This window comes from Cervus elaphus, chromosome 12 (assembly GCF_910594005.1).
Source record: "Cervus elaphus chromosome 12, mCerEla1.1, whole genome shotgun sequence".
Classification (NCBI taxonomy): domain Eukaryota; kingdom Metazoa; phylum Chordata; class Mammalia; order Artiodactyla; family Cervidae; genus Cervus; species Cervus elaphus.
The window spans coordinates 29118093-29138252 of record NC_057826.1 but is presented as its reverse complement, the minus strand read 5'-3'; the positions used below and the strand labels follow the sequence as shown (position 1 = coordinate 29138252).

At 35.8% G+C, this 20160-nt stretch overlaps 1 protein-coding gene across 5 annotated transcripts in view; it reads left to right on the top strand.

Moving 5' to 3' along the window:
* MNAT1 (MNAT1 component of CDK activating kinase) overlaps positions 1 to 20160 on the top strand; it is a 199053-nt gene that overhangs the window by 111880 nt on the left and 67013 nt on the right. For 4 of the 5 annotated variants that reach the window (XR_006344084.1, XR_006344085.1, XM_043920671.1 and 1 more), the window contains one exon: positions 3135 to 3256. The exons of the other annotated variant lie outside the window; for it this stretch is intronic. Coding sequence is in view for 2 of the 4 variants with exons in the window: in XM_043920671.1 (XP_043776606.1) it covers positions 3135 to 3256 (122 nt within the window). In the remaining 2 variants the exon portion in view is untranslated. The remainder of the gene's footprint in view (positions 1 to 3134; positions 3257 to 20160) is intronic. 5 annotated transcript variants of the gene reach the window in all.

Below are 20160 nucleotides of genomic sequence, written 5' to 3'. Positions count from 1 at the left end.
AGTGCCAGGCTGGATGAATCACAGACTGGAATCAAGATTGTTGGAAGAAATATCAACAACTTTATATATGCAAATGATACCTCTAATGACAGAAAGTAAAGAGGAACTAAAGAGCTTCAATGAGGGGTGAAAGAGTAGAGTCAGAAAACTGACTTAAGTGCTCAACATTCAAAAAACTAAGATCATGGCATCCAGTCCCGTCACTTCATGGTAAATAGAAGGGGGAAAAGTGGAAGCAGTGACAGATTTTCTTTTCTTGGGCTCCAAAATCACTGTGAACGATGACTGAAGCCATGAAATTAAAAGACACTTGCTCCTTGGAAGAAAAACTATGACAAACTTAGACACATACTAAAAATCAAAGACATCACTTTATCAACAAAAGTCCATATAGTCAGACTTAATGGTTTTTCCAGTAGTCATGTACGGATGTGAGAGTTGGGCCATGAAGAAGGCTATGCACGGAAGAATTGATGCTTTTGAACTGTGGTGTTAGAGAAGACTCTTGAGAGTCCGTTGGGCAGCAAGGAGATCAAACCAGTCAATTCTAAAAGAAACCAGTCCTGACTTTTCCTTGGAAGGACTGATGCTGAAGCTGAAACTCCAATACTTTGACCACCTGATGTGAAGAGCCGACTCATTAGAAAAGACCCTGATGCTGGGAAAGATTGAAGGCAAAAGGAGAAGAAGGCAGCAGAGGGTGAGATGGTTAGATAGCTCACTGACTCCATGCTCATAAATTTGAGCAAACTCTGGGAGATAGTGAAACACAGGGAAGTCTGGTGTGGCATTCCATAGGGTCACAAAGAGTCGGACACGACTTAGTGACTGAACAGCAACAAAATATTCCATAATGTTGTATACCCTATTAATTAATTAATTGATGGAAACATGGGTTACTTTTATCTTTTGGCTATTGTGAATAATGCTGCTATGAGCACGACTGTTTAAGTTCTTGCTTTCTTTCCTTTTGGGTATAACCAAGAAGTGGAGTTGTTAGCTCATATGGTAGTGCAGGTGCAAGTGTTAGTTGCTCAGTTGTGTCCGACTCTTTGCGACCCCATGACTGTAGCCTGTCTGTTTCTCTGGGGATTTCTCCAGGTAGAAATACTGGAGTCGGTAGCCAGTGCCTTCCCCAGGAGATCTTCCCAACCCAGGGATTGAACCTGGGTCTCCTGCTTTGTAGGTGGATTCTTTGCCGTCTGAGTCACCAGGAAAGCCTGGCTCATGTGGTAATTTTATATTTAATCTTTTGAGGAATTGCTGTCTGTTTTCTGTATTAATTGCACTGTCTTACATTCCCATTAGCAATGCACATGTGTTCCAATTTCTCCACATCCTTGCCAATGCTTGTTATTTTATGTGTTTTTTGTTTTTGTTCTGGATAATAGGCATCCTAAATAGCTGTGGGTGTTAAGTGCTATAGTGGGGCCCTCTGTATTTGTGGGTTCCACATCCATGGATTCAACCAACCATGAAATTCCATCTGGGTTTGGTCAGTTTGTGGACAAAGAACCCAGGGATGAGGAATCTGGGGATGGAGTGGGCTGACTGTACTAGTATGCCATTTTATATAAGAGACGAGCTTCTGTGAATTTTGGTATTTGGATCTTGGAACCAGACCTTCCCTCCACCCCCAGAGATACTGAGGGATGGCCGTATATCATTATAGTTTTGATTTGGATTTTCCTAATGACTAGTGATGTTCGTCATCTTTCCTTGTGCTTATTGGCCATTTGTGTATCTCTGGAGAAATGTTTTTTCAAGTCCTTTCCCCAAATTTGGTGATGGACTTTTGAGGTCCCAGTGTCAGAGAAGCTATTAATATTGCGTTAAACCAGCTAAGATAATGTTACAGGGCATTAAGGTTGTTGAGAAAAACCCCGAGTAACACGCAGATGTCGTCAGTGTGTCGTTCGTCACTGCCTCAGCTGCACTTTTAAGTCATGGTATTTACCTTTTTTCCTTCCTCCTTTAAATAAAAGAGAAAACAATTTAGTAATGTATCCAATTTATGTATCCAATTTAGTAATATAGGGGAAAAAGAAAAGGAAACTAAGGGAGGCAATAAGAGAAATAAATTAAAAACTAGAAAATATTGGAACTAATAACTGTAAGAACTAGTTTTTATTAGAAAGTTAGGACATAGAAACTGATGAGGACTATACCAAGAAAAGTAACAGAACTATAGTTAGAATCAGAAACCATGGGCTGTAAAAAAAATACGCATATTCAAAAATTAGAATTCTATGCTCAGATTATAAATATGGAAATCTCAATGTAATGGTGCTATGTAGCTGAGGGGCATTTTATTTTGTATATTTTTAATCAAATATGGTCTTTTTTTTTTTCTTCAAATATGGTCTTTTAATTTTAGTTTTCCAGTAGTTCTTTTCAGAAAAATATGTGGATATTTTATCCAACTTACTTTTTAGCATAAACTTTTCTCATTGTGTGTGTGTGTGTGTGTGTGTGTAAGTAGACATCAAATACACACATTTGATAAGTTTAATTCCATTATAGACTCAGGATAGACATTTCTGTGACAAAACTTTGCATATAATAATTTCATTACTGTGCTCCCTGAGACTTTCAAGAAAGCACAAATTATCAAAATTGTAATAGGAAAATGTGAGAATAGATTATGCTTATATATTTGGTGAATTCTGCAATTGACATTGGGCTTCCCTGGTGACTCAGATGGTAAAGAATATGCCTGCAGTGCAGGAGACCCAGGTTCGATCCCTGGGTCTAGAAGATCCTCCGGAGAAGGAAATGGCCACCCATTCCAATATCCTTGCCTGGAAAATCCTATAGATGCAGGAGCTTGGCAGGCTATAGTCCCATGTGATCGCAGAGTTAGACATGACTGAGCGACTAACACTTTTCACTTTCACCATTGACATTGAACAACTACTCTTTAAGGCTAAATTTGAATTTAATGATGGATTTGGTTTTCATCCTTTAAATTATTTGTCACTGTATGTTAATTATATAATGCGGATTTCAGTAATGTAATGAAAAATAGGTAATATTTTTAACGTGAGGAAATTTAGCTCATCTTTAAAAACTGCAAATAAGTAGTAATATGAAAGTAATATTTACAAGTATTATTTCTTTCATTTTTCTAATAGGGTCAGCATATTTCATTAGCACCCATTCAAAAACTTGAAGAAGCTCTGTATGAATACCAACCACTGCAGATAGAGACATGTGGACCACAGGTTCCTGAGTTTGAGATGCTAGGAAGACTTGGGTAAGTGTCTAGAAGAACTTTTCATTGAGGAGCTGATGTTTAGGGCTTTGTTGTTTCTGTTTTTAACTGACACTTTAACATTGTTAGATTTTGAGTTTATAGAACTTTACTCTTTTGTAAGAAATGAATGGTGCTTAATACTAGGTTAATATGTTACTTTTTCCTACTGTCTTTATTAGGTCTTTTGAAATTGAATTGTACTAGTTCCCTTTTAAGGTTGTCATTGGCAGACATACTGAAGTAGCTCTTCATTTTTGCTCACTTTGTATTTTTCAGAAATAGGGGCTTTGTTTATTAATAGTCAGCAGTAAACCATGAAAATAGAGTTGAACTCCTTGCCATGATAAAGAGCAGATTTACTATCAGTTGTGTACAGTGAAGTTATATTTATGAGAAATGAGCTATAAAATATGTTTTGTCAAAGGGTATGATATAGGACTGACCTAATGGCTCAGAAGCTGTAGTATGTGCATCCATTTTGGAAATGAACTTGGGGTTATGACTTTTGTGAGCCATGTAGATAATCATATTCTGTCTTGGGGGGGAACAAATGGGTATTTGTGTAATTGGAAAGTATAGGTACAAACTTTGTTGAATGGAGCACATTGGATCTTGATCTGCTGTCTCAATCTGAACTATTGAATAATCTAGAAAGAGTTATTTCTTAATAAAATAAAATAGCTTAAAAGATATGAAAAGAAAATAATGAATACAGTGAAATGAAGTAAAAAAAAAAAATGTAGTTTAGAAGAGGGCCCCAACAACAAAAAGAAGATAGATGAAACAAATGGTAAAACCTACACGCATCTTCAAAACCACAACTGCAATGTTGAACATAACGCATTGTATTTTGCATATGAACATGGAGGCTCCTAGTTGAAATTACTGTTAGAATGATAGATAATTTACTTATACACTATTTTCTTTAGTTTTATAGTCTCTTAAAAGTCCTGTAACCTCCAAGCATAAAGTGTAGAGAAGTAAAACGAAGCCTAAAACCCCCATTGAGTTTGTGATAATGAAAGTATTAAATAATTGGCCCCATTTTCTCTGTATTTTCATTTTGAGACTCTGATTTCACATATGTAAAACCTTCTGATGTTGTTTTACAGTCTTGAATGCTCTATTTTGTGTTTTTTCAGTCTTTTCTTGAGTTTGTGTTTTGGAAGTTTGGATAATTCTTCTTGTCCTATCCTCACAGTTTACTTATTCTTCTTCTGTGCCCTTCTTGCTGATAAGCTCATCAAAGGTATTCTTTCTGATATTGCATTTTTCATTTCTAGCATTTCCATTTCACTCCCCTTTGTAATCTCCATCTTTTTGTTGAAATTTCCTATTTGTACATATTACCCACTTTTTCCACTAGTTCCTTCAGCTTATTAATCGTGTTATTTTGAAGTGCCTCTTTGATAGTTTCAGCATGTCTGGGTTCAGTTCTGTTGATTATTTTATGCCTTAATAATAGATTTGTTTTTCTTGCTCTCTTGTGTTTATTGTAATTTTGTTTGAATGTTGGATAGTCTATGCAACAAAACAGTAGAGACTTGAGATAAACAAAACTGATGGCCAGAAATATTTATGTCCCTTCTTCTGTCAGGCCATTAATGTAGAGAGCTGAGTATCAAGTCTGTAGTTTGATCTCAGTTTTGTGCCTGAAGTTATCATCCATGTATCATAGGCTTCAAATTCTTCTAGCTGTGATCTGTTGAGACCTGGAGTGCTGGAGGGTTTTTCCTACCTAAAATTTTATTTGAGTCTAAATAAAGGATACAGGATCATGATTTTATTTTGTTTTAGTGGTTGGGGGACTTTCAGTTATTACTGACTATTTAGAATATAGTTAGTTCCAGGCTTCTAGAAGTATATTTTCGTCTCTCTCAACAGACTGTGCAATATATTCTGTATCCACAACAGTCAAGAAGACAAACTGGGGAGGGAGGTGGGAGGGGGGATCGGGATGGGGAATACATGTAAATCCATGGCTGATTCATGTCAATGTATGGCAAAAACCGCTACAATATTGTAAAGTAATTAGCCTCCAACTTATAAAAATAAATGGGGAAAAAAAAAGCAATGGTACAAATTAAAAAAAAAAAAGCAAAAAAAAAAAAAAAAAAAAAACAACAAACTGTTTAGATTACCAGTTTGTATGTATTTCAAGATTGACTATAAATTTCAGCTTTCTGTGGCTAACTGGTGGAGAAATTTCTAGATCATCAATAGTGATGTCAGAATTCCTAAAGAATCATTGACTTTTTCTTGATGTAAAAGTATCTACCAGAATAAAAGGTGTCTCACACCTGCCTTCTCTCCAGACTTTTATCTTAAGAAATGGATTGAATTCTATACAGACAATTTCATTTTGGGAACCAGGATTAATTAGCTCAGGTGGTCTCTTTGGTGACATGCTATGACTTCATACTTAACATTTGCCAAAATAAATCCTAAATTGACTTCTTATTTTACTAGTTCATTTTCTTTTCTGGAATTATTATTTGAAGCCATATGCTTTCTTCTTTTTTAATAATTACTCTAGATCTAAAATGTAATCTGATTTTCAGAAAGACTTGGAAAGAAATTGAAGAAGTTGCTCAGTGAAGTGACTTTTCAAAGAATAATTTGGTATCTACAGAGGTACTATTCTTTTTTTTTTTCATTTTTTTTCCCATTTATTTTTATTAGTTGGAGGCTAATTACTTTACAGTATTGTAGTGGTTTTTGCCATACATTGACATGAATTAGCCATGGATTTACATGTGTTCCCCATCCTGATCCCCCCTCCCACCTCCCTCCCCAACCCATCCCTCTGGGTCTTCCCAGTGCACCAGCCCTGAGCACTTGTCTCATGCATCCAACCTGGGCTGGTGATCTGTTTCACCCTTGATAGTATACTTGTTTCAATGCTATTCTCTCAGATCATCCCACCCTCGTCTTCTCCCACAGAGTCCAAAAGTCTGTTCTATACATCTGTGTCTCTTTTTCTGTCCTGCATATAGGGTTATCATTACCATCTTTTTTTTTTTTCATTTATTTTTATTAGTTGGAGGCTAATTACTTCACGACATTGCAGTGGGTTTTGTCATACATTGATATGAATCAACCATGGAGTTACATGTGTTACCCATCCCGATCCCCCCTCCCACCTCCCTCCACCCGATTCCTCTGGGTCTTCCCAGTGCACCAGGCCCGAGCACTTGTCTCATGCATCCCACTTGGGCTGGTGATCTGTTTCCCTATAGATAATATACATGCTGTTCTCTCGAAATATCCCACCCTCGCCTTCTCCCACAGAGTCCAAAAGTCTGTTCTGTACATCTGTGTCTCTTTTTCTGTTTTGCGTATAGGGTTATCATTACCATCTTTCTAAATTCCATATATATGTGTTAGTATGCTGTAATGATCTTTATCTTTCTGGCTTTCTTCACTCTGTGTAATGGGCTCCAGTTTCATCCGTCTTAGAGGTACTATTCTTAAGGTACAAGGAGTATAAACTTTAGTTGACTTAAGGTATAGTAGTAACACATCTCTTCTAAGGTTTGTCCATATCTTTGTTTCTTGGTTAGAAGATTATATCTACTAAGCCTAAGGTATCCCTTTACAATGGGCTCTCTTCCTTCCCATAAAACTCTTAACTTCTATTCCTCTCTTTTACTGTTACAACAAATTTTCCATTTTATATTATGTTATCTTATAGAGGAGACAAGTTCAGTTTCTCTAGAGGAAATAGAGAATTAATTAACTACCTTATCTCCACTTCTTATATCTGTTTTGAAATCTGTATGACATGATGAAGTTAAGAATACTGCATTTTGTAGCTTCACATTAGTTGGTGCAAAACTATGGATGTAGACACTTTTAAAATAATTCTAGGTATATAATTTTGGGAGTATGTGGCATAAAGTCTTGGGGGCCATTGTGTCTTCAAAGAACTACATTTGTGTCATGTGTAATTGGAAAAAGGATAAAATTGAAAGTACATTGCCATGAGATTTTAGGTAATTTTTACTGGAATTTTTCCTAAAGTTAGTTAAACTTGGGAAGTAGATGAAGAATAAATGAGAATTTCTCAGTAAGGAGGGTATTATGAATATGTAATTATAGTTCAGATTGCACTGGCAGTATTCTTCAGGTTTGCTCAAGGCAATACGTAAACATGTTTTATTAATTCTGTACTAGTGGGAGCAAGCATTGGAGAAACTTACTGCTAATTGACCTTCCCCAGACTGCTGCTTTAGTGGTTAGTTTAGTAAAGTCTCATTGATTGGCACTGTGAAAGTGTCTTTTTAATAATCAACTGGCTTTGCAGTTAATATTTTACTGTTAATATTTATTTTTCCCAGCCAAAGAAGAGTATTTCCCTTAACTAATATAAACTACAAGCATTTATATAAATTTAATTCATCATATTATTTAGTCAAATATCTCTACTGTTTTAAATATCTGATTTATTTAATATGAACCTTTCATTCATGAACCTACTACAGAGATAAAGAAAAACATTTTATAGGATAAGCTATAATCTTTAAGCAAGATGTGTATTTTTCACTTTTCCGTATTTGTGAATTTAAGTGAACCATTTGCTACCAGATTGCTGTAGAAAAAAAATTTAATCTTCATTTCTGTAGAATATTTTTGTATGTTTCTCTGTGGTAGAATGTTGTAGCCAAGTGCATACATTCATTTCTGTCTCTTCTGTTAACATCACTGATGTACGTTCCATGCTATCAACTATGAGAGCTTTAAATAGACAAACTGTAATAGTTTAATATCTAGAGTCCTTCCTAACCAGTTGATGAGATCGTTTACTTATTATTGTGAAATCAATTGTGAAAAAAATTGTGGTCGTAATGACAGTATTGGATTAACTCAGTTAACTAGAACCTGATGATAATTAGAAGAAAGTTTCTTGTTTGATCTGCATCAGCACCTGTCAATATTGTTTTCTTTTGTGGCCATAGACGACATAGATAAAAATCAAATTGCTGAACAGAAGTAACTGACCTGTTACAAATCCATTATGGTTATTGGCAAAGCAATTAAAATGCTCATTCTTTAGGGAATAGGATAGGGTATAGTTCCCCTAAAATAGAAGATCCATCTATCTACCTTCATCATAACCCTGGAGATTTTTTGTCTTCCTTTCTTCTTTCCTTTCTTCAGTTCTTTCTTTCTGCCTCTTTCTTTCTCTCTCTCCCCCCTCCCCCGCTTCCTCACTCTTTCCCTTCCTTTCTCTCTTTTTTTCCCTCTCTCTCACTCCCTCCTTTTCTTCCCCCTTTCCCTCTTTTGAAAGTTTAGTTGATTTAGAGTATTAGGTATACAGCACTGTGAGTCAGTTTAACCTATACAGTGTATTAAAAAGCAGAGACACCACTTTGCCAACAAAGGTCTGTCTAGTCAAAGCTATAGTTTTTCCAGTAGTCATGTATGGTTGTTGGACCATAAAGAAGGCTAAGCCCTGAAGAACTGATACTTTAGAGCTGTGATGTTGGAGAAGACTCTTAAAACTCTCTTGGACTGTAGGGAGATCAAACCAGTCAATCCTAAAGAAAATCAACCCTAAATATTCATTGGAAAGACTGATGCTGAAGCTCTAATACTTTGGCCACCTGATGCAAAAAGCTGACTCATTAGAAAAGACCCTGATGCTGGAAAAGATTTAAGGCAAAAGGAGAAAAGGGCAGCAGAGGATGAGATGGATGGATAGCATCTTTGACTCAGTGGACATCAATTTGAGCAAACTCTGGGAAATAGTAGAGGGCCGTGGAGCCTGCTGTGCTGCAGTCACAGAGTTGGACACAAGTTAACAACTGAACAATAGCAAATAAATATTTAGATTATTTCCCATTATAGGTTATTATAAGCTATTAACTATAATTCTCTGTACTCTGCAGTAAATCCTTGTTGCTTATCTATTTTATGTATAGTAGTTTGTCTATGTTAGTCCCATAGTCCTAATTTATCCCTCTCTGTTCTCTTTCCTCTTTGGTAACCATAAGTTTGTTTTCTGTGTCTGTGTTTCCGTTTTGTCTCTGGATTCATTTGTATTATTTTTTAGATTCTACATTGTAAGTGATATATATTTGTCTTTGTCTGACTTGGTATGATATTCTCTAGGTCCATCCATGTCACAAATGGCAATATTTCATTCTTTTTTATGGCTGAGTAATGTTCCATCGTGGGTGCATATATATCCTTAGGTGTAAGATTGCTGGATCATATGGTAGCTCTATTTTTAGTTTCTTTAGGAACCTCCATATATTCTCTATAGTGGCTGCACCAACTTACTTTCCAACAGTGTAGAAGGGTTCCCTTTTCTGCACACCCTCTCCAGCATTTGTTATTTGTAAGCTTTTTGATGATAGCCATTCTGACTTGTATGAGGTGATACCTCCTTGTGATTTTGATCTGCATTTCTCTAGCGACTTAGCAGCAGCAGCAGCAGCAGTAGCAGCAGTAATTAGCAGTGTTGAGCATCTTTTCCTGTGGCTGTTGGCTAGCTGTATGTCTTCCTTGGAGAAATGTCTATTTAGGTCTTCTGCCCATTTTTTTGATTGGGTTGTTTGTGTTTTTGATACTGAGTTGTGTGAGTGCGAATATTTTCTCCCATTTGGTAGGCTGTTTTTTCATTTTATTTATGGTTTCCTCTACTGTGCAAAAGTATTTAAGTTTGATTAGGTCCCATTCATTTGCTGTTGCTTATTTCTTTTGCCTTGGGAGACTGATTTTAGAAAATATTGCTACAATTTATGTCGAGAATGTCTGGCCTATGTTCTCTTCTAGGGTTTTTATTGTGTCATGTCCTATATGTTGGTCTTTAAACCATTTTGAGTTTATTTTTGTTTAGAGTTTGAGGGAGTGTTATAATTTCATTGATTTATGTTTAGCTGTCTAACTTTTCCAGTGCCCCTCACTGAAGAGACTATTTTTTCTCATTGTATATTCTTGCCATTTTGGTTGCAGATTAATTGACCATAGATGTGTGGGTTTATTTCTGGGCCCTCTCTTCTGTTCCATTGATCTACATGTCTGTTTTTGTGCCTGTACCATGCTGTTTTGATTACTGTAGCTTTATTGTATGAAATCTGGAAGGTTTATGATGAACTTGCAGCTACTTTTCTTGGTCATTCTTTTGCTCTTAAAAATTGATAAATTGGAATTTTATATATCACGAATTTGAGATGAGATATTGAACATATTCTAAAAATTGTTTGTTTTAACATTCTCTTTGTCATCCTCCTTAAGCCTTCCTCCTTATTGCCAGAAAAAACTTTCTAATGTATCAGTCTGGCCATATCTCTATATTAGTGATATCCTTCAGTGGCTCATCATTATCTGCATAATCTGACCCCTGTCTACCTTCCTAGCCATATGCCCCAGTCCTCTCATCATGGTGTTTCTTAAGAACCTCATGGTGTCTCAAAGTTTTGTGCCATTGCTTGTGCTGTTTCATTTCCTTAGGAAACTCTTTACCTTTATGATTGTGGCATAGCCTCAGTAATTTCTTTCCCTCTTTTACTCCCTATGTATGAATTTTCAATTGTCTGTTTTTGCCGCACATTCTCTTTTCTATTGGAGTAATATTTTTACTTATTTTTATGTCAGCCATATAGTATGACTGCTAACCTTCAAAATTTAAAGTTTATCTTATATTGTTTATGATGTGAATTAGTTTTTTTGTTTGTTTATTTAAAGATCAGTTTTATTTTTGTGAAGCTGGAAATTATTCAAAATAATAATATTTTCTTTTTTTTCTTTTTTGGACTTTTTATGGGCATTGTTGACTTTGTACCTGTTTTTATTTTAATTGAAATGTTGTTGATTTATAATATTATGTTAATTTCTGGTTACAGCATAATGATTGAGTGTTTTTATAGATTGTATTCCCTTTACAGTTATTGCAAAATAATGGCTATGTTTCTTTTTGCTGTACAATATATCTTTGTTCCTTATTCATTTTATACATAGTACCTTTTTTCTTTTGATGTTTTTATTGAAGGATAATTGCTTTACAAAATTCTGTTGTTTTCTGTCAAACCTCAACATGAATCAGTCGTAGGTATACACACATCCCCTCCCTTTTGAACCTCCCTCCCATCTCCCGCCCCATCCCACCCCTCTAGGTTGATACAGAGGCCCTGTTTGTGTTTCCTGAGCCATACAGCAAATTCCGATTGGCTATCTGTTTTACATATGGTAATGTAAGTTACCATGTTATTCTTTCCATACATCTCACACTCTCCTCCCCTCTCCCCATGTCCATGAGTCTGTTCTCTATGTATTTTTCTCCACTGCTGCCCTGTAAACAAGTTCTTCAGTACCATTTTTCTAGATTCTGCATATATACATTAGAATATGGTATTTATCTTTCTGACTCACTTCCCTCTGTATAATAGGTTCTAGGTTCATCTACCTCATTAGAACTGACTTAAATGTGTTCCTTTTTATGGCTGAGTAATATTCCATTGTGTATATGTACCACAATCTCTTTATCAATTCATCTGTCAATGTGCATCTGGGTTGCTCCCATGTTCTAATTATTGTAAATAGTGCTGCAATGAACAATGGGATACATGTGTCTTTTTCAGTTTTGATTTCCTCAGAGTATATGCCTAGGAGTGGGATTGCTGGGTCATACAGTGGTTTTATTCCTAGTTTTTTAAGGAATCTCCATATCGTCTTCCATAGTGGCTGTATCAGTGTACATTCCCACCAATAGTGCAAGAGTGTTCCCTTTTCTCCACACCGTCTCCAGCATTTATTGTTTGTAGACTTTTTGATGATGGCCATTCTGACCGGTGTGAGGTGATATCTCATTGTAGTTTTGATTTGCATTTCTCTAATAATGAGAGATGTTGAGCATCTTTTCATGTGTTTATTAGCCATCTGTATGTCTTCTTTGGAGAAATGTCTGTTTAAGTCTTTTTCCCCCTTTTTGATTGGGTTGTTTGTTTTTCTGGCATTGAGCTGCTTGTATATTTTGGAAATTAATCCTTTGTCAGTTTTTCATTTGCTATTATTTTCTCTCATTCTGAGGCTTGTCTTTTCACCTTGCTTATAGTTTCCTTTGCTGTGCAAAAGCTTTTAAAGTTTAATCGGGTCCCACTTGTTTACTTTTGTTTTTATTTCCATTACTCTAGGAGGTGGGTCAAAGCAAGAGGATCTTGCTTTGATTTATGTCATCGAGTATTCTGCCTATATTTTCCCTAAGATGATTTATAGTTTCTGGTCTTATATTTAGGTCTTTAATCCATTTTGAGTTTATCTTTGTGTATGGTATTAGGAAGTGTTCTCATTTCATTCTTTTACATGTAGCTGTCCAGTTTTCCCAGCACCTCTTCTTCAATAAGAAGAGGCTGTCTTTGCCCCATTGTATATTCTTGCCTCCTTTGTTAAAAATAAGGTACCTATAGGTGCATGGGTTTTTTTCTGGGCTTTCTATCATGTTGCATTGGTCTATATTTCTGTTTCTGTGGCAGGAACATACTGTCTTGATGACTGTAGCTTTATAGTATAGTCTGAAGTCAGGAGGGATGATTCCTCCAGCTCCATTCTTCTTTCTCAAGACTGCTTTGGCTATTTGGGGTCTTTTGTGTTTCCATATGAACTGGGAAATTTTTTGTTCTAGTTCTGTGGAAAATGTAGTTGGTAATTTGATAGGGATTGCAATGAATCTATAGACTGCATTTGGTAGGATAGTCATTTTCACAATATTGATTCTTCCTACCCAGAAACTTGGACTATCTCTCCATCTGTTTATGTCATCTTTGATTTCTTTCATCAGTGTCTTATAATTTTTTGTGTACAGTTCTTTTGTCTCCTTAGGTAAGTTTATTCCTAGATATTTAATTCTTTTTGTTGCTATGGTGAATAGCATTGATTCCTTAATTCCTCTTTCTGATTTTTCATTGTTAGTATATAGAAATGCAAGTGATTTCTGTGTATTAATTTGTATCTTACAACTTTGCTAAACTCACTGATTAGCTCTAGTAATTTTCTGATACTGTCTTTAGGGTTTTCTTTGTACAGCATCATGTCATCTGCAAACAGTGAGAGCTTTATTTCTTCTTTTCCAATCTGGATTTGTTTTATTTCTTTTTCTTCTCTGATTGCTGTAGCTAGGACTTCCAGAACTATGCTGAATAATAGTTGTGAAAATGGGAAAAAAAATAGTTGTGAAAGTGGACACCCTTGTCTTGTTCCTGATCTTAGGGGAAATGCTTTCAGTTTTTCACCATTGAGAATAATTTTTGCTGTAGATTTACCATAAGTGGCCTTTAAAAGACGCCTACTCCTTGGAAGGAAAGTTATGACCAACCTAGACAGCATATTAAAAAGCAGAGAAATTACTTTGCCAACTAAGGTCCGTCTAGTCAAGGCTATGATTTTTCCAGTGGTCATGTGTGGATGTGAGAGTTGGACTCTAAAGAAAGCTGGGAGCCGAAGAATTAATGCTTTTGAACTGTGGTGTTGGAGAAGACTCTTGAGAGTCCCTAGCACTGCAATGAGATCCAATCAGTCCATCCTAAAGGAGGTCAGTCCTGGGTGTTCATTGGAAGGACTGATGTTTAAGCTGAAACTCCAATACTTTGGCCACCTGGTGCAAAGAGCTGACTCATTGGAAAAGACCCTGATGCTGGGAAAGATTGAGGGCAGGAGGAAAAGGGGACGACAGAGGATGAGATGGTTGGATGGCATCACCGACTCAATGAACATCGGTTTGGTTGGACTCCGGGAGTTGGTGATGGACAGGGAGCCCTGGTATGCTGCGGTTCATGGGGTCGCAAAGAGTTGGACACAACTGAGCGACTGAACTGAACTGAACTGAACTGATGTTGAAGTAAGTTCCTTCTATGCCCATTTTTTGAAGAGTTTTAATCATAAATGGGTGCTGAATTTGTTAAAGGCTTTTCCTGCATCTATTGAGATAATCATTTGGTTTTTATCATTCAATTTGTTATTATGGTGTATCACATTGATTGATTTGCGTATATTGAAGAATCCTTGCATTCCTGTAATAAACCCAACTTTATCGTGGTGTATGAGCTTTTGGATGTGTTTTTGAATTCTGATTGCTAAAATTTTGTTGAGGAATTTTGCATCTATGTTCATTAGTGATATTGGCCTGTAGTTTTCTTTTTTTTGTGTGTGTTGTCTTTGTCTGGTTTTGGTATCAGCATGATGGTGGCCTTGTAGAATGAGTTTGGAAGTGTTCCTTCCTCTGCAATTATTTGAAAGAGTTTTAGAAGGATAGGCATTAGCTCGTCTCTAAATGCTTGATAGAATTCTCCTGTGAAGCCATTTGGTCCTGGGCTTTTGTTTTTTGGGGGGATTTTTGATCATAGGTTTAATTTCAGTGCTTGTAATTGGGTTGTTCATAATTTCTATTTCTTCCTGGTTCAGTCTTGGAAGTTTGAACTTTTCTAAGAATCTGTCGGAGAAGAGGCTTGATATGATTTCAGTTTTCTTAAATTTACTGAGGTTTGATTTGTAACTCAAGATGTGGTCTATCCTGGAGAATGTTCCATGTGAACTTGAGAAGAAGGTGTATTCTTCTACATTTGGATGGAATGTCCTGAAGGTATCATTGTGATCCATCTCATTGAGTACCTTTTTTCTTGATCCTATACCTGTATATTGCTTCTTCCTATTTCCTTCTCCTTTCAAATTGCAAGTTTGTTTACTGTATCTGTGAGTCTGTTTCTGTTATGTGCATTCATTTGTTTTATGTTTTAGATTCTACATATAAATAATAACTAAGTTTTTGTCTTTGTCTGACTTATTTCACTAAGTATAATACTCTTTAGGTCCATCCACATTATTGCATATGGTAGGATTTCATTCTTTTTAATGGCTGACTAATATTCCATTGTGTGTGTGTGTGTGTGTGTGTGTACACATACATCTTTATCCATTCATCTGTTGATGGACATTTGGGTTGCTTTATGTGAAGTAAGCTTAATTTTTGAGCAGTAAAATATTTTATTGATGTTCTGCCAATTTTCAATTGCTCTCCTACTTAGGAAGTCCTAAATCAACACAAAGCTTTATATATATTTATTAATATTCTAATTTTTTGGCAGGTTCAATATTTACATGTAATCACTTAATCCATGTAGAATGTATTTTAATTGTAAGGAACAGTAAAAGAATCTTTACTCCATTATTTTCAACTAGTAAATCAATTGGCCCAGCATAATTTATTCATTAGTCCTTTTTTTCCCCCCCCATTGATGCTTTAGATTAACATTCTAGGATTTTTGGTCCACTGACCTTTCTTTTCCATTAATCTGTATTTCAGTTATTTAACCACATCACTTTCTTATTCATTTAAATTCATGATATGTTTTAGTATTAGTCATATATTTATTTTCTATTGCTATGCATTAAATTACCACACACTTAAGTGGCTTAAAACAATATCTATTTTATCTTATTTATTATCAATGTCTGCAAATTATGAATCTGGACATGGGGTTAGTTGGATCTTATATTCAGATTGCATGTGGCTGTGATCAAAGTGTCAGCAGGTGCTATGGGTCCATGTTAGTGAGGTTTGGGGGTTGTCTTTCAAGCTGATTCATATTATTGTTAGAATTAGGTTTCTTGCCAATTTAGAACTCACAGTGTTTTTCATCTTTTTCAGTGCTATTTTTTAATCTCTTGCTTTTTTAAGGGCTCCTACCTGTTTAAGTTTGGTCTACTTAGATAATTTCACTTTTTATTAACTCAAAATCAACCAATTTGAGATCTTAGTTACATTCCCAGAATTCCTTTTGCCATATAATATAATCTAAGGATTGAAATTCATCATATCCATGAGGATAAAATCATGTAAAGGTGCACACAATGGGGTGGGAATCTTGGGGGCTGTCTCAGAATTCTGCCTACCACAGTGGGGCAAGTCTTCCTTTGCTCTTTATGTTTTTGAAAGTGTTTTAGGATCTTTAAACGTTTATTCTTCCTAGTAAACTTTGTTGGCCAAAGCAAAAAAGCACCCTATAGTTCTTTCAAATTTTCTGTACATTTGAAAATTTTCATTATAGGATATTATGAAGCAAGTAATATAGCAAAGCAAGCCCAAACACCTTAACAAGTAAGACATTGCCATCCTTATTACCCTGTAGATTCAACCAAGCCCTACTTTTTTTTGGTATTTCATTTGGAATTGCTTTAAACTGAGAACTTTAAAATTTATTGCGTTTTCATATATCTTACACATTTCTTGGAAATTAGTTTTTGTTATACTTAGGATGCTGTACTTATAAAATTGTTTTCATTATGCTTTCTTACTGGTTCTTAGTTAAATACGTTTTCATTTTGTATATAGCTGTTTTACTGAGAATTTTACTTATTCTTTAAGGTGATGAGGTTTTCTATCTGGAAGCCAGTCATCTGAAAAAAAAATGAATTTTTTATTTTAAATGCTCTGTGTCTGATTTCAGTTTCATATTTTATTGCATTTGACTAGGACTTCTTAACTTGGTGTTACAAATTTCGGATGACTGCAGTTTTTCTTGTGTCTTGTTTTTTTGGTGAATGCTTCAAGTGTTTCATCATTAAGTATCATGTTGGTTGATTAAGTGATTTTTCTTTCTTATGTTGAAATTCTTTTTTAAATCATGTTGTAGAATTTCTGTTTTTTTGGTCAATGTCTTTACCTATTGACTTATTATACTTGTATTGTCAAAGGATAGATAAAAGGTATTTGTTTTGCTGGCTTTGTTTTTAATTCTGTACATTAAAGTGTATGTATTAGTTTTAGAAAAATTCTCAAGGGCAACAGAAAATCAGAATATGGAGAAGTACAGAATTCACAAAAACTGCAATATATATGTGTATATAGTATCATATATACTTTGTTGTAATTATGAAAGTATCACTAAATTAACTTCTTATGGCTATGACAGCAAAATGTTTTTAGTATCTGTTTTTGTTGGCATTTGAGTTAGAAATCAAGTCACACATCTATCATGAACCTTGTGCTTAAAGGTCTAGTCTGGCACTAGTCTGGTAAGTTTTAAATCTTTTTTTGCAATCATGGAAAAAAATATGTTTCTGCCTGAAGCAGTTGTCAAACAAGCTTCTTTCATCGACAGTCAGACACAGGGCAGCTGAATGAGGCTGTTTAGTCTAGAGTAAATGCTCACAAGATTACAAGGTCACCGAGGAAATGTAATTATGCAGTTGATTCCAGAATAGTCTTTTGTAGTGAGGACTTTAAGACTATTAAATCATAGTATTAATTAAATATATACTCTAAAAGTAAGCTCAGAAGAGCAGCAATAAATTGATAAATTATTTAGTTTAGTAATTAAATTATAACTATAAATTATTACAATGAAATATAGTTTTAATTCGGATTTATACAGGACCCTAAAAAAGGAAATTCCATTTATTATTAGAATTTGCTCAGTTTCTACCAAATCACTATAAAATTCAATTGACTCTGTATATCTATATGTAATTTTCTCCATTGGGAAATGAAGCTTCATAGTATTTAGCTCATGCTATTTGAGAAAAAATCGATTATTTATCAGTTCTTTTACTTTTGTTATTCATTTGATTATTATTTGTTTGATTATGAAGCACCTCCTATGTGTCAGTTACTGTTCTGGGTACTGAGGAAACACAGTGAACAAAACAGAGAAGACACCTGCTGTCCTGAAACTTACATTGTACTGGGATGCAGTGAACAGTATAAGCACACTGATGAATTTGTCAGATGGCAGTATTTTGGAGACAAATACAGCAGGATAAAGGAATATGTAGTGACTGGGTAGAGTGCCATTTTTACATGGGTAGCAGTGGAATCTTTTGTAGGATGATATTTGAATAGACATGAATTAAGCAAAGAAGCTAATCATGTGATGTTATGAGGAAATTGTAAGTGCAGTGGCCCTGAGGTGGGCATGTATATAAGGATGAGAAAAGAGTGCAGTGTCTGCAATACCATGAATTGGAGAATGTTAGGCGATAAGGTCGGAGTGGTAGCAGGTTTTTTATGTAAGAAGGCAGATTGGACCCAGTTAGATCACATAGGGTTGTTTTTAGCTGATGGGCTTTTATTTAGTTGTTTTTAGTTATTTAGTTTTTAGTTATTTAGTTGTTTTTTTTAGCTGATGGGCTTTTATTTAGTTGTTTTTAGCTGCTGGGCTTTTATGATGACTTGGGCTTTTATTGTCAAGAAGATGAGAAGTCATAGAATTTTGAACAAAAGTGTGTCATATGACTTATATTTAGAAGGGTCTGTATAGGAGAATGGGTGGTGGATTGAAAGCAAGAAAACTTGCAACTGTCCTGGATAAGATTGTAGGGGCTTATACTAAGATGGTAACAGTGTAATTGCGAAGAAGTGGTCAAGTTATGAATATAGTTTTGATGGGATAAAACATTGAATTTTTGATGAATTGGATATGTGTGTGTGTTGGAGGGGGGTTGTTACAAAAAAGTTCCTCCCAGGGTTATATTTGAGATAAAAGTTGGCATTTAAATATGATACGGGAGATTGGGGGCAGGGTTCTCTGAAGCAGAGAGTTGTGTGAGTTGCTTTAAGTTCAGTTATTTATCAAATATTGAAATAAAATATGTGTCTAAAGAGCTGCAAGAACTGGGAAAAATCCTTAGCAGTTCTCCTTTTTTATAGGAGAGTGATCTGTCATGAGTTTACTACAGGAGAAGCCAAAGAAGAAAACTCTCCTGTGCTCATAGTCACGTCACGTCTGGGTAGTGCAAAGCTAGGACTACGTTTTTAGTTTCTTAGTACGTTTTCTCTGCTGTATCTTACAGCCAAGGCCATCCTATATACAGAGTTTTCAAAATATGACTGAGTTTAATTTTCATTATGCTTTTGTCATTGTTAGTCACTAAGTCTTGTTCGATTCTTTGTGACCCCATGGACTGCAGCACTCCAGGCCTCCCTGTGCCTTGCTATTCCCTGGAGTTTGCCCAAGTTCACAGAGAAGGCAATGGCAGCCCACTCCAGTACTCTTGCCTAGAAAATCCCATGGACAGAGGAGCCTGGTAGGCTGCAGTCCATGGGGTCGCTAAGAGTCGGGCACAACTTCTTTTTCACTTTTCACTTTCACGCATTGGAGAAGGTAATGGCAATCCACTCCAGTGTTCTTTTTTTTTTTTTTTTCATTTATTTTTATTAGTTGGAGGCTAATTACTTTACAATATTGCAGTGGTTTTTGCCATACGTTGACATGAATCAGCCATGGATTTACATGTGTTCCCCATCCTGAATCCCACTCCCACCTCCCTCCCCGTCCCATCCCTCTGGGTCATCCCAGTGCACCAGCCCCGAGCACTTGTCTCATGCATCCAACCTGGACTGGCGATCTGTTTCACACTTGATAATATACATGTTTCGATGCTGTTCTCTCAGATCATCCCACCCTCGCCTTCTCCCATAGAGTCCAAAAGTCTGTTCTATACATTTGTGTCTCTTTTTCTGTCTTGCATATAGGGTTATCATTACCATCTTTCTAAATTCCATATATATGCATTAGTATACTGTATTGGTGTTTATCTTTCTGGCTTACTTCACTCTGTAATAAATGGGCTCCAGTTTCATCCATCTCATTAGAACTGATTCAAGTGTATTCTTTTTAATGGCTGAGTAATATATTCCATTGTGTATATGTACCACAGCTTTCTTATCCATTCGTCTGCTGATTGGCATCTAGGTTGCTTCTTGCCTGGAGAATCCCAGGGACAGGGGAGCCTGGTGGGATGCCATCTGTGGGGTCGCACAGAGTCAGACATGACTGAAGTGACTTAGCAGCAGCAGCAGCCCAAGTTCATGTCCCTTGAATCGGTGATGCCATCCAACCATCTCATCGTCTACCACCCTCTTCTCTTTTTGCCTTCAGTCTTTCCCAGTATCAGAATCTTTACCAATG